Source organism: Monodelphis domestica, chromosome 2, assembly GCF_027887165.1.
Source record: "Monodelphis domestica isolate mMonDom1 chromosome 2, mMonDom1.pri, whole genome shotgun sequence".
In the NCBI taxonomy this organism is placed as follows: domain Eukaryota; kingdom Metazoa; phylum Chordata; class Mammalia; order Didelphimorphia; family Didelphidae; genus Monodelphis; species Monodelphis domestica.
This window is the reverse complement of record NC_077228.1, coordinates 255,148,119-255,161,211: the sequence shown is the minus strand read 5'-3', so window position 1 is coordinate 255,161,211 and position 13,093 is coordinate 255,148,119. Positions and strand designations below refer to the sequence as shown.

Sequence of the window (13,093 nt, the reverse complement as noted above, 5' to 3'; positions counted from 1 at the left end):
TTTGAACCTAGGACCTTCTGTCTCTAGGCCTGGCTCTCAATCCACTGAGCTACCCAGCTGTCCCTTAAGATTAAAGGGAAGAAAAAGAAAAACTGCTGATTCCAATTTACCTTAAGGAGAAAAGAGAAGAGAGAAAAAATTTTTTATACTCACATGTTCTAGCAGCTGTTGTAAACCTTGAAATTTCTTAGACTTGTGAATGTTGGAAATTTCACCACTGGAAAGTTTCATACTTGGAAAAAATTTCCTACTGATAGTAAGAACTCTATTGGAATGTGAACCCCCTTGGCATGGGAGGATCCTTCTTCTCCCTACTTGGGACTGCTTTAGGACAGAAACCTTTTGCTGAACAATGGAAAGAGCTTTGACCTATGCTTAAGCATAGAACAGGAAGTTCTTTGAGTCATGATTGATTTTAGAATTAATACAATAGAGATACTTGGAATGACAGAACCAGGTCTTGGAACTTACAATCTCCACCCTACTCAGAGTAAAAGGATTTAGGAAGGGCTGCAGCAAAGGATCAAGATTTAATTATTTGAGAATATGACCTTCAACAGACATGTGCAAAGCCACAGACCTCTGGGTGGTCCTGGGTTAAGCTAGAGCCACCATTGGCACAGGGAAGACATGGACAGTGATTGGTAGATGTGAGAACTGAGGGGAGGGAACTTAGATGATTTCCTTAAAGATAGCGGGGTCTGAGGACTGGGGGAGTTGGAGAGGTTTTGCTCTGAGAGCTTGTGCTCTGAGAGCTTGTGCTCTGAGAAGGCTTGCTCTGAAGGAGGCTGGAGGTGGAGGCCCCTGAGACTGTTTCTCCATTTTGGTCACGTGAGTGATAGGGACTGATCTCTTTTCTTTGCCTCAGCTATCTAAGGGCTTGGGCCTTTTGGCCCAGCCTAAACAGAGGGGGTATTTAAGCCCTATTCCCTTCTCTCTCTCTCTCTCTCTCTCTCTCTCTCTCTCTCTCTCTCTCTCTCTCTCTCTCTCATACCTTTCTTCCTCCTGTTTGTAATTAAAAACTCCATAAAAGGTTGACTGCTGACTTGAGTTTTCATTTAGGAATTACATAGATGAATTCCTTGGCGACCTTAAATTTATATATATATATATATATATATATATATATATATATATATATACATATATATATATATATATCAGTCTTTTAAAGTGATTTCCTTGTCACACTGTGTCTTTAAGCCAAGTTTGCTGTTAAAAGGGACTAAGTGGTGAGAAGGTAGAGTAAAAAGGCAAGGAATTTTAGAAGTTTATTGAGAAAATTCTTTAGACTCCTGTGTGGTCAGCCACAATGTGACAAGGAAATCACTTGTCCAGGAAATCACAAATCCAGGAAGAGAGACCTAAAGCTTGAGGAGGAGAACTATACTTTCTCCTCAATGAAGAAGAATCAGTTTCAGTACTTGACTCTACATTCAACCCAGTCTCTGAAGAGATATACTCTGTAATTCTGAAGACAACTAGTGTTGGTTTTTCTAAGGAGAGGGGAGGAACAATCTCTCCCCCCTCTTCACCTTCTTGCTCTATTCCATCACTCTCACTCTCTAGTTTTAAGTAAAAGTAGTGGGTGGCTCCATTTCCCTATCTATCACAAGGCTTTGACATGTATTTCCTTCTCCACTGTATCCTTTTGTAAGGCCACCAGAGGTTAAGGGATTTGTCCAAGGTCATGCAGCCAGGAAGTGTCAGAGGCTTGGATTTGAATTTAGATCTTCCTGACTCCAGGCCCAGTGCTCTACCACTTAGCCACAGCTTCCTCTTGCCCTGCTTGTTTGGAATTAAATTCTGTATCTTTTCCTTAACAAATGCAAACTAAAAAATAAATGTTCAATTTGGTTAAAGATTGTTTGACAGTTCACTGCTTTTAAAAGAGCTTTAGGGTTGGATACTGGATACTCAGGAAGCCAGGCTATATGGAAATGGTGTATCTGGTGACCAACTGGGTGCCCTTGGACAGAAAGTACTTGATCAGATTCCAGAAGGTTTAGTTGCAGGTACATGGTCTTCTGGATGTCACAGGACGTGATGGTGGGAAGCTTTTAATGTTCCAGTTGAAAAGTCTCTCCCCCATTCACTTGAAAACTGTAAACCTTAAAATTTCCCAGACCCTATTTTATAAGATTGGATTAAGACCATACCCCATTTGGGCAGTGAACTCTACTTAAAGCAGGAATGTGAGAATTCTACTTTACCTACTTGGGTCTGCCCTAGGGGAAGATAAAGTTGTAAACTCTTTTCTGAACAATGAAAAGTACTTAAACCCATACTTTTCTTAAGCTAAGTACCTATAAAGGTCAAGCAACTTGTGAATTTACAAGGAACAAAGAACTGGAAAACTTACTCAGAGCTTTCCTGGTGTGAATTACTCAAAAATCCACACCTTCTTAGGTGTGGACTAAAAATGGGCGGTCCTTTAGAAACATCTACAGTGATTGGTAGATGTAAGGACTTAGGGGAGGTGACAGAGGAGATTTTGCCCTTAAAAATAAGAGCTCAGGGAAGAGCTGAAAAATCATTCTGAAACATTCAGATTGGAGAGACTCATTCTGAGGAGACTGATTCTGAAACATTCAGATGGAGGAGGGAGCTGGTGAAAGCAGCTGAGATGCTGCTGGCCTGGTGTCATTAGAAATCCTTGTTTAGTCAGACCTTGTGGTGAGTGTTAAAAAAACTGATTCTTTTCTTACTCTCTTTCTCCTTCTTTGATTACTCATTGTATTGTTAATTAAAAATCTCTATAAAACCCAATTGACTTGGGTATTTGAATAATTGGGAATAATTCCCTGGCGACCACCTTATATTTGATTTTAACACCCAAGACACTGTAGTGAAACATATTTCTGTGGTCAAATTTACTCACCCTCTCTTATATCTATCACTATTTATATCTTCCACTATTTTAATCACTACAGTTTAAGACCTCAACCATTTTAAATCTCACAAAACGTCATTATGTTGAATAAGTTCATAATGCTCATGGCTCTGGATGAGATGCTTTCTACTCCACAGACATGCTTCAGTACCTTGTACTCTCCTCTCCACTGCATTTGCTTCTGTCCCAGGGTCTTGAGAGCCTTTCTTCCAACTGAGGCCTACTATACCCGTTCAGAAAACGTGCAATCCTGCAATAAAGTTAGGGAAAATGAAAGATTATTCTAATTGTAGTTCATGTATTTAGAAAAGAGATTGGTGTATTGTAACGTTTGATTGGATAAAGCTTGCCCCAATGGGTGAAGCAGATGTAAAAAGTTGATGACAGCTTTAGTTTCCAATTGGCTAATTTGTCAAATATTTGTAACTAATCATATACTTTACTTAAACCACCATTTTTGAAAAGTTTTTCATAACTGCGTTTCCAGAGCTGTTTTCTATGCTTTGTGTTTTATTGCTAATACCAGTTCTTCATTTCCAGTGGCTCCGTACACTGTTTGCCTTGCAATGGCAGTTACTCCAAGAAGGATGGAGACAGATTGTAGCTTTTAAATGTCAGACTTAGAATTTTGTTTTATTTTAGCGTAGGGGTTAAAAAAAAATCTGGTGAAGCCTATAAATAAACTCATTCTCAGAGTGCTGATTTAAAATCTACAAAATAAAATACATGGGATAATGAAAGGGAGAAAAATTTTTTGTCTTTCTTTAAAAGTTTTTTCATTTATCTGGCTCCCACCTGGCGACTTAAGATTCCCTGGTTAAACTTTCCAGCATTTGTTGCACTTTCACTGATAACCTAAATTACTGGGGTGGCAGGGCAGAAGAAGGAGAAATTGGAACATTTCCCCATTGCCACTTCCAGGTACTCCTTCACTACTATTACTCAGGAACCTCTCCTCCTTTGAGGCTCATTCAATTTGTATTTAATTTGTATTTAAACACCAATCAAGATTTTAGTGGTTTTTGTCAACCAGCTCAGCTTTGGTGCATGGTTAGATGTTTTCCTTTAAATTAATGTGTCCTCTGATTGGTTAGCAAAAGAAACATTGGTCAGGGTATGTGAGTACATCCTTACATTTACAACAGCCTTCAAATATGTTAAATAGCAATCAGGAATTCTACAAGTGAAGGGTATGCCAAAAGATAGGCTTTATTATCATTCCATTTTCATAGCCTTGTATAATAGTGCTGATAAATAAACATGCAAGATCTTTCACATGGTCTCAAACAGGCAGAAATGGATATATGCATAATGCCTACAAAACTCAAAACTCTGAACTCAATTTACATAATCTTTAAAAATAATTAGTCCGAGTATAATATGGCAGGTTTTTCCCTTTTGATATTTTTTTTTGCTTCCATAAAGTGGAAATGTGATTCAACCAGTACATTTCTTTAAAAAATAAATTTTATTTTCACCTGAAATTCCTACATCTCTGTATAAGGAAAATTAATCAGACAGCATTGTAAAATAGGGATGGAAGCAGGGAATAAGATAAGAATAGAGAAAAAATTACTATTTCTGTTGTTCAGACAGTATAAAAAGTTGGCTTTGATATGATGCAAAGGGAAGAACGTATGCCAGAGATATTCTGGTACTAGAACTGACAAGACTTGGCAGCTGATGAAACTGATTTTTCCTCTTTCATTTATACCCAAGATATCAGACTTTTTAGTAGAGATAATGGGTCCTTGGCAGTAACAGGAAAGTTAGGAAGAAGGGAGGAGCTGAAAGGAAAAATAACGAGTTTGGTTTAGGACATGGTATATTTAAGATGTCTACAAGATATCTAGTTCAATATCAGGTAAAGGAGATTAAGAAGGAGCAGACTGGGAGAACAAAAGAGGACAGTGGCACAAACATCTAGACTGAAGAGAATATCAAGGAAAGCAAGGTGATCAATAGTAAAGTCTAGTCAAGTAGGTGATAACTAGAAGGGTTAGATCAACAGAGGATTTTGGGGGAATGGGAGGGTCCAAGCATATTTTGGGGCAACAGAGAAATTGAAAGTTAGTGGATAGAGGTAATAATAGTAATTTTAGCATTTCTATACCATTATGATCACACATACTCTTCAAGAGAAAGAAAAAACTACACAAAGTTTACAAATAAAGAAAGGTTATTTTTCTTCTGGAAAAATATAGAATATAACACTTTCTTGAAACCCTACTACATATTGTGAAATATTTAAATATTAAAACATGGATGAGAATAAAACCATGAATGAGAAAATCTTTTGAGGATAGTAATAGCAAATATTTAGGGACAGAAAAAATATGCAGGTACTGAATCCCAGATCCCTGTATATAGTATGTTAATAATAGTTACACTAAATTGGAATTGGTCCCAATTGATACTGATGAACCAGAGATGTTTTCCAAGTTTGGACATATCAAAGCAAAGGTGTCCACTTCCCATAAACACTAAGAACAAATTTCAGGCTCTCTCTAATTTAACCTATGTATCTACAATAAATATTTATTAAGCAACTGTATATAAAGAATATTATTTTAGATCTAGTGCTATAACTATACAACATAAAGGAATATTTGCCTCCTAGCAAAAATCTAATTCTACTTTTCTGCTCATATCTATTTAGCATATGATGGAAGATTTAGGCCTCTTGAAATCAGAGTATATAGGGTTGAAAGGAACCTTAGTTCCCTGTATAAACTAGTGGTGTTGAACTAAAAAGAAAGTGACTCACCTAAAGTCATTTAACTGGTTACCCATAGAGGTATTACTCAAAACTTTGCTTCTTTAGTAGATATTGAGATAAACATCTTTTAATTCCATGACCTCCCCAACCTACATATTTCTAAGGACTGGATGATGGTACCTGATTAATTTTTGAATACAAAGTCCAAGACAATGAATGTTTAGTCTCAAACAAGTGCAAGTGACCTAGACATTTGAGAATGTGTTTTAGTGATTCTCTGGTATGATATTTCGGGAGTCAAAACTTGGAACACATGATGTGAAAATTGTTTTTCCGAATTTTGAATGAGGTAGAGGTTTTCATGTTGATGAATACTACAGAAAACTTTAATGCTATGACCCTTGAGAATTATTGTGTCAAAGTGGCTGCCGAAAGAGCTGGCCTTTTAGCCTAGAGCAGTGGTTCTCAACCTTTCTAATGCCGTGACCCCGCAATACAGTTCCTCATGTTGCAGTGACCCCAAACCAAAAAATTATTTTGGTGGCTACTTCAAAACTGTAATTTTGCTACAGTTATGATTCGGAATGTAAATACCTGATATGTATTATGTATTCTCATTGCTACAAATTGAGAGGTTGAGAACCGCTGGCCTAGATCTAGATTCAAGTCATACTTGAATGGCTGTGAGTCTGAATAAGTTATGCTCTATACCATTAAGATTATAAATTTCAGAGGGTAACATGTATTGGTAAAAGGAGTTACAACACTAATATAACCTGAAGTCCAATTCATATATGAACTTTTCTCCAAGTATGGAGAGAGCAACATTATTCCTTGTTTTCTCTGCAAGACTTAAAAATGTTTAGATAGGATATGATTTTTAATAGCAAGTCATTGTATTAAAAAAGATTTCTTTTTAAACCGAAAGATAAGTCTTAGAGGTGCAAGGGGTAAAATGAATAGTGATTTAGCAGAGGCAGTTGCTGGCAGGAATTGACCTCATATTTGACTGAAGGGTGAGGAGAAGGCAAGGGCAGGTCCCCTCGATGCTAAAAGACAAAAATATTACTGTTATATACTCAGAACTGGGGAGGGCAGTTGAAAGCAAGTCCACTGCCTTCATCTATTCCACCTGAAAGCAAACTACTGCTTCCCCCAAGAAGGATGTGGAGCTATTGTGAACAATAAACTTCAAGTCAGTGTTATTGTGAAGAACTGAGGGACAAGCATAAAGCTTTTAACAGACCTTGACCACATCTCAAAGGTTTTATTTAGCAAGTAGATCTGTGCTGGAAATCAGGGGACCTGGGCACCAGCTTGTTTCCTTTACAGAATGCTGCGATGTGTAGCATGTACACACAGTAAATATTCACTATGTGCAAGTCTGAAACTTTACTAATTCTAAGGTAGGCCTGTTTTAGCATGTCATCTGAGACTGTCATTTTCATAAGGGACTTTCAGGAAACTGGATTACTTGCTCATGCAAAATGAAACCTATTACATGCATTAAAGTCCCTTCCAGGGGCGTGGAATAGTAAGGTACATATATCTCCCAAGAGTTGCCTCGAACTTGATAGGTATTTGGGTGCAAAAAACCACCGATTTCTGCTTGCTCCAGTTCCCCGCAGTGACTCATACAGTGTAAAACTTTGCAATGGAGTATCATCTAACTGGCATACTCAAAAAAGTGATCAAGTTAAAAATGCTGGTCAAGCTCCAAGCCTGCCATAGAGGTATTTTTATGCTGTTTTAAGTATTCGAGGAAAGCAGTTATTCCTTAAAGGGTAAGGGACACCAAAAAGCTTACAGGCTCCTTTTTTGGTACTGTGAGGGGCTCTGAAAAGAGCCTTTGGGTTCAAAATGCTGGTTTCTACAGCTTCCTGTAGAATTTGGCAATTTTACTTGCCCTTAGGTTTGTGGTGACTTTCAGTCTTTTTAGGCAGCAACACAGCCTGGATGTTGGGCAGGACTCCACCCTGGGCAATGGTGACTTTGCCCAACAGCTTGTTAAGTTCTTCGTCGTTACGGATAGCTAGCTGAAGATGACGGGGAATGATGCGAGTCTTTTTGTTGTCACGAGCAGCATTACCAGCCAGTTCCAAGATTTCCGCAGTAAGATACTCTAAAACCGCAGCCAAATATACCGGAGCTCCAGCGCCTACTCGCTCAGAGTAATTTCCCTTGCGAAGAAGACGATGCACCCGACCTACGGGGAACTGCAAGCCAGCTCGAGACGATCGCGTCTTAGCCTTGGCCCGTGCTTTGCCTCCCTGCTTTCCACGGCCGGACATGTTCAAAGTTTCTCGAAAAAGACCAAAATTAGAAGCGAAGAAACCAAAGAAGACCTCTCTTTAGAAAGGAGATGTATTGCTAGCCACGGCACAGCAACTTCTTATACCTTCAGGAGGTAGAGTAGACGACGCGTTCTGATTGGTTGAAAACATCTTTTGATGAATAAACCAATTAGAAAGTAGAACTGGCATCTGTTTATTTACATAGCCCCTCCCATTCGGATAGTGTTCTTTCATTTCATCCAATTAGACGTTAGATTTTTGCAAACCCTTATTTGAATACCCTCAATATAATGAGTTGTTTTTAAGTTTAGTTTTTTTTTTTTAAGACGCGAAGTAGAGGGCGGGAAGAAGACTGTCTAGAAAAAGGCCTTAGACAAGAGAAATATAAATGAAATAAAAGACGTTATTTTTTCTACGTGTCCCGAAGGAATTGTATTATTGGCTTAGTCAACCAATCAGATTGCTACCTTAACGCGTAGCCTTACGTCACTTCGCTTCGCTTAGCGGGCGGATGCTTTCTGTATGGTTGGTCGCATTGTAAAACATTGCCTCATGTCTGGAAAAGTACAAAGATCCTTAGGTAACTATAATGCTGTCTGTGATAGGGGCTCCAAAGTGGTCACTAAATCATTAAATTCCTAGAAGCTGTGACTCCTCAAACTCGAGTTTTTGTAAAAGTTATCCCATTTCTCAAAGTAAAAGCTTAGTCTCGTAAAAAAAAAAAATAAAAAGCATGGTTAGATGATCCATGTATTAGTGGACAAGGAAAACGTTTCAAAATCTCATGCTTTTTTTTTTTTTTTTAAAGAAAAATCGTGGTGTAACAGGAAGAGCGGGCTTTTGAGTCAGGAGACTTGCCTTTATTCTGCCCTTGCTTCTAGGACTAGTCACTAAATTTGGACCTCAGTATTCTGATGTAAAATAAGAATTGGTCTATAGGTACCCAACCTCCCTTACTGGTCTGAAGCTTTTCTTGTGCCTCTTTCAAACTACTCCAAAGTGAATATTAAGACAGTGCTGTTAGAGTTCAGCAAGATCTCTTCTGATGGTGTCCTTTTTGAAATTCTTGAGTTTATTCTTTTCCTGGATTGGCTTCTCTGTCTTCCTAAAATTTCCTCTTCTATCTGAAAGGGAATTTAATACTGCATTTTCTTTTGTCTTATATCCTCATATCCCCTTAAGTGGGAAATTAATAAGGATAACGCCCCTCACCCCCACCCCACAACTAACACTGATATAGCTATTATTATGTGCCAGGAACTGTGCAAAGTAACTATCTCATTTGGTGAGGTAGGTATTATTATTCTCATTTTATTAAGAGGAAATTGAAATCAAATGACATGTCAGCTTCCACAGAGTTAGCTTCTGAAACTGGATTTGAACTCAAGATCCAGGCCTTGCCTCTGTGCCAGCTAGCTGCTTTAACTGTGGTCTCTTCCATGATTGATTCCATTGTTTCTCTAAAGTCTCTATCATTCCAATTTCTCAGCAGAGAAGATAAAAGGAGATACATTAGCTATGTTCAAGTATTTGAATGGCTATAATGGCTGTAATGTGGACATACCTCATCATGTCTCAAATTTTGGCTATGGGTTAATGTTGAAAAAAATGTAAATTTTATTAAGTAATCTGTAGTTAAGTAAAAGCATGAACCTCTACCTGGAGACTACTTTAAGTCTAGTATTATTTCTAGGGGATTAGGAGGGTAGTATATTCTGAAAAAGGGAAGAGAGTGAAATAAACAGTGGTTTGGCCCTATATGAATTTTCTTTGTTCATTTGCAAAATTAGAGGTTAGACTAGATGACTTCCAGTTTCCCTACAAACTCTAAATGTATAATATTCTAAGGAAACAGTTAATATGTGGGGAACTGTCTGTTAATAGGAGGATTATATTCCACTGAACAACAAAGTAATTTCTTATCAACGCTTATGTGTCCTCTTGATAACTCATAATATTTTAAAATATTTGTGATCTGCTTACCTTAGGTGGTGCATTTGTAAAGGCCTCTAATTACTTCCTGTTCTTTGCACACAACTGTCCACCTATCAACTCTGTATTTTCAGTGACTGTTACATTGCTTGGAACAACTCACCTTCTCAATCTCTAGCTTTCCTGGCTTCCTTCAAGTCAGTCTTCGTTTGAAAGGACCCCCCCCCCCCCAATAAATCCTGTATACATTTCAGGGGGTACATCATTGCTGGCATATTGTTTCCTTCACCAGACTGGAAGCTACTTAAGAGCAAAGCTCCTCCACCCCCCACTTTGTATCCCCAGCACTTTAGTACAATACTGGCACATAGTGGGCAATACATGTTTGTTGACTATTGACCACAGTTTTGACTTTAGGTTACCTAGAGTATACTCCTAGGACATCTTCAAATAAAACTCACCATTTTTGGATATTCACAAGGAAATTGTACTCACATCATAGCTTAAAATACTGCATAGAAAGACAATTAAATGCAGTATTGAAATTTCACAATTTCAAGCCACATTAAGATTAGTCATTTCTATAAGCAACCTTAAAGATGCTAACCATCGAGTAAAGTCTCACAGCTTGGCCATTAGGCAGAGGGATTAAAAAGAAGTAAGAACGAGTCCCCTGCACTCTGAAACCCCTTACTACCATTCAATGAGTAGTCATAATCATACTAATATGGCTGAGGTTACGCATTTATTCATTCCTAGAAGAAAATGATTCATTAATTGGGATTTAAATGTTACTTTTATCTGTAGATTCAAGCCACTCACTCAAGAGGAAGTACTGCCTTAGAACCGGAAGACTGAAGTCAGCTAGCTGCTGCTTGCCATCTGCAAATACTAAAGACTTCCTGAGGAACTAGGAGTTAAGTGGGAACCTCGCTAATACCTCAGAGAATGTTTTCCTTTTGGGGGGAATGGGCAGGGTTCATTCACCATGCCTGTTCGTTAATAAGGACGGCATGTGTAATTGCCTGGAAAACAGAGGAAAAAAAGATGCCTGGTACACGTAGGAGCATTACAGGATCTTTTTAGTAAAGTAGGCGGCTCTGAAAAGAGCCTTTTTAAAATTCTAATTCCCTCAAACTTAAGCTCTCTCCCCACGAATGCGGCGAGCCAGCTGGATGTCCTTGGGCATAATGGTCACCCTCTTAGCGTGGATGGCACACAGGTTTGTGTCCTCAAACAGCCCTACGAGATAAGCTTCACTAGCTTCCTGCAGAGCCATCACAGCCGAGCTCTGGAAGCGCAGATCGGTCTTGAAGTCCTGGGCGATCTCGCGGACCAGGCGCTGGAAAGGCAGCTTGCGGATCAGCAGCTCGGTAGACTTTTGGTAGCGCCGGATCTCTCTCAGCGCCACGGTGCCGGGTCTGTAACGGTGAGGCTTCTTCACACCGCCCGTAGCAGGAGCGCTCTTCCGAGCTGCTTTAGTAGCGAGCTGTTTGCGGGGAGCCTTACCACCAGTAGATTTGCGAGCTGTCTGCTTTGTACGAGCCATGATGCTAACAGAAAGAAAAGTAAGAAGGGCTACGTCGCCCATTTATAGAGCCAAGAGCATTCTGATTGGATGATTCAACATTCCCCGGAGCCTGATTGAACTAATTGGGTATTTGTTCTCTCCGCCCCGTTTGTCCATAATCTATTAGGGTTGATTTTATCTTTAGGTATACCCCATCCATTCCACGACTTTCCACTGCCCCCACAGATCTTCCTCCAGGTATATAGATGATAAATCAATGTAATTCTAACACTATTAAAGTAAAAGAAATTGTAAGGTCATTGCGGTGAATTCTTTGCGGCATGAAAAAGCGGGCTTCATAATGTGAGCAAGAGTTCTTGGTTTCTTTTTAGACCATAAGATGGCGCTCCATTGTTTGCATTCACATGTCCCAGAAATCTTTAAGTAAAGTTCCTATAGCCTCTGTTTACCTTGTATTGCCTCTTGCAAAACATCCAAAATATGGAAAAAATTTTCTTTGCTTGCCCAATTTTCCATGGCCAGATTAAAATTATTTATATAAATTACATAAACACATATGTATATATAATTTTATATATTTATTAGTGTAAAAAAGTACTCACTTCACCTGTCAGTAAATGTTTGCTGACCTATGTGACCAGGCATTGTATTCCCAAAGCACTCAAACTACATGAAGTTTCTTTGCTGGCAAAGAAACTACAATTTAATGGGAGTGATGACCTACAGCAAAAACTGGAATGCTGGTTACTTGTGTACTATATCATCTATCTATCTATCTTTGCACTACTTACAATACTGGTTATAGGAGAGAGAAGAAAAGCACAAGAGAGTGTGGGGTAAAAGGTTATAGCATTTTACTAGAAGAAGCCTAATAATAATCACCACAATAACAATAATAACTAGTGGCAGGCTCTATAAAGGTTTTGTCTTGTTAATAGAGACCAGATGTAGCTCAAAATTTCTCATGATTATTATTATTATTTTCATTGTCTTTGGTTTTGAGATGGGTTCTCAGTCTTTCGGGGAAGCAGAAAAACCTTAATTGACACCAAACTAAAAAAATGACCATTTGATTATTGAACTGAAAAAGGAAAACAGCTCTTATCACCAACATGCTGTTCAGCTTTTGTAATCTCACTTTGCCATTGCATCTGCTTTCTGTGCAGCAAGAGCCATACCTTGTCAAGATAGATCCACCAATGCTAAGCAAGCTAGAAATCCTCAAGAGGGTATGAGATACTTGTGCTGTCTGAATTGGGAACCCAGAATTGAGAGATTTTCTGTTCCTCTGGGCCTGGGCATAAATAAAAAGCTTTTTTCCTATCTCTGGAGTGGCGTTTGTGTTTCCCACCATTTTTCCATTTTTCCATTTCCATTTTTTGAACTACTTATTTATTCCATTTGGAATTGGCAGGGGGGTAATATGGGACATTTTATGCTCCTAGTCCTAGTCACCAACCAGTTCTAAGAACTGATTACCAGGTATTCTAAGTACTCCATCCAGATTCACATTTGGTCTGACCCTGACCCACTCAGAAAAATTGCCCTAGCAAAAGCAGACCATGCATCAGACCTAAGAGGAAGTGCAACTCTTCCTGAGTAGAATAAACTAGGCCTTGACATAGGCCTTTGCCTACTTCCTGAGCCCTAGAATAGCAAAATGAAAGGAGAAAAATTGATACTTAGAGGAAATAAGAACCTTTATACTATCTCATAAATGAATT

At 38.7% G+C, this 13,093-nt stretch overlaps 2 protein-coding genes across 2 annotated transcripts in view; both read right to left on the bottom strand.

Moving 5' to 3' along the window:
• The window catches only part of LOC100011902 (uncharacterized), a 30,607-nt gene extending 19,219 nt beyond the window's left edge, over nucleotides 1–11,388 (bottom strand). Inside the window, exons 1-4 of the mRNA XM_056814686.1 lie at nucleotides 10,983–11,388; nucleotides 10,661–10,748; nucleotides 7,515–7,914; nucleotides 3,045–3,143 (exon numbers count right to left, since the gene is read on the bottom strand). Of these exons, the coding sequence (XP_056670664.1) occupies nucleotides 3,045–3,143; nucleotides 7,515–7,914; nucleotides 10,661–10,748; nucleotides 10,983–11,387 (992 nt within the window). The 5' untranslated portion in view covers nucleotide 11,388. The remainder of the gene's footprint in view (nucleotides 1–3,044; nucleotides 3,144–7,514; nucleotides 7,915–10,660; nucleotides 10,749–10,982) is intronic.
• LOC100011675 (histone H2A type 1-F) lies at nucleotides 7,440–7,988 on the bottom strand. The gene has a single exon (XM_001362917.4). The coding sequence runs from the start codon at nucleotides 7,901–7,903 to the stop codon at nucleotides 7,511–7,513; it is 393 nt and encodes a 130-aa protein (XP_001362954.1). The 5' UTR covers nucleotides 7,904–7,988; the 3' UTR covers nucleotides 7,440–7,510.
• Nucleotides 11,389–13,093: the final 1,705 nt, after the last annotated feature.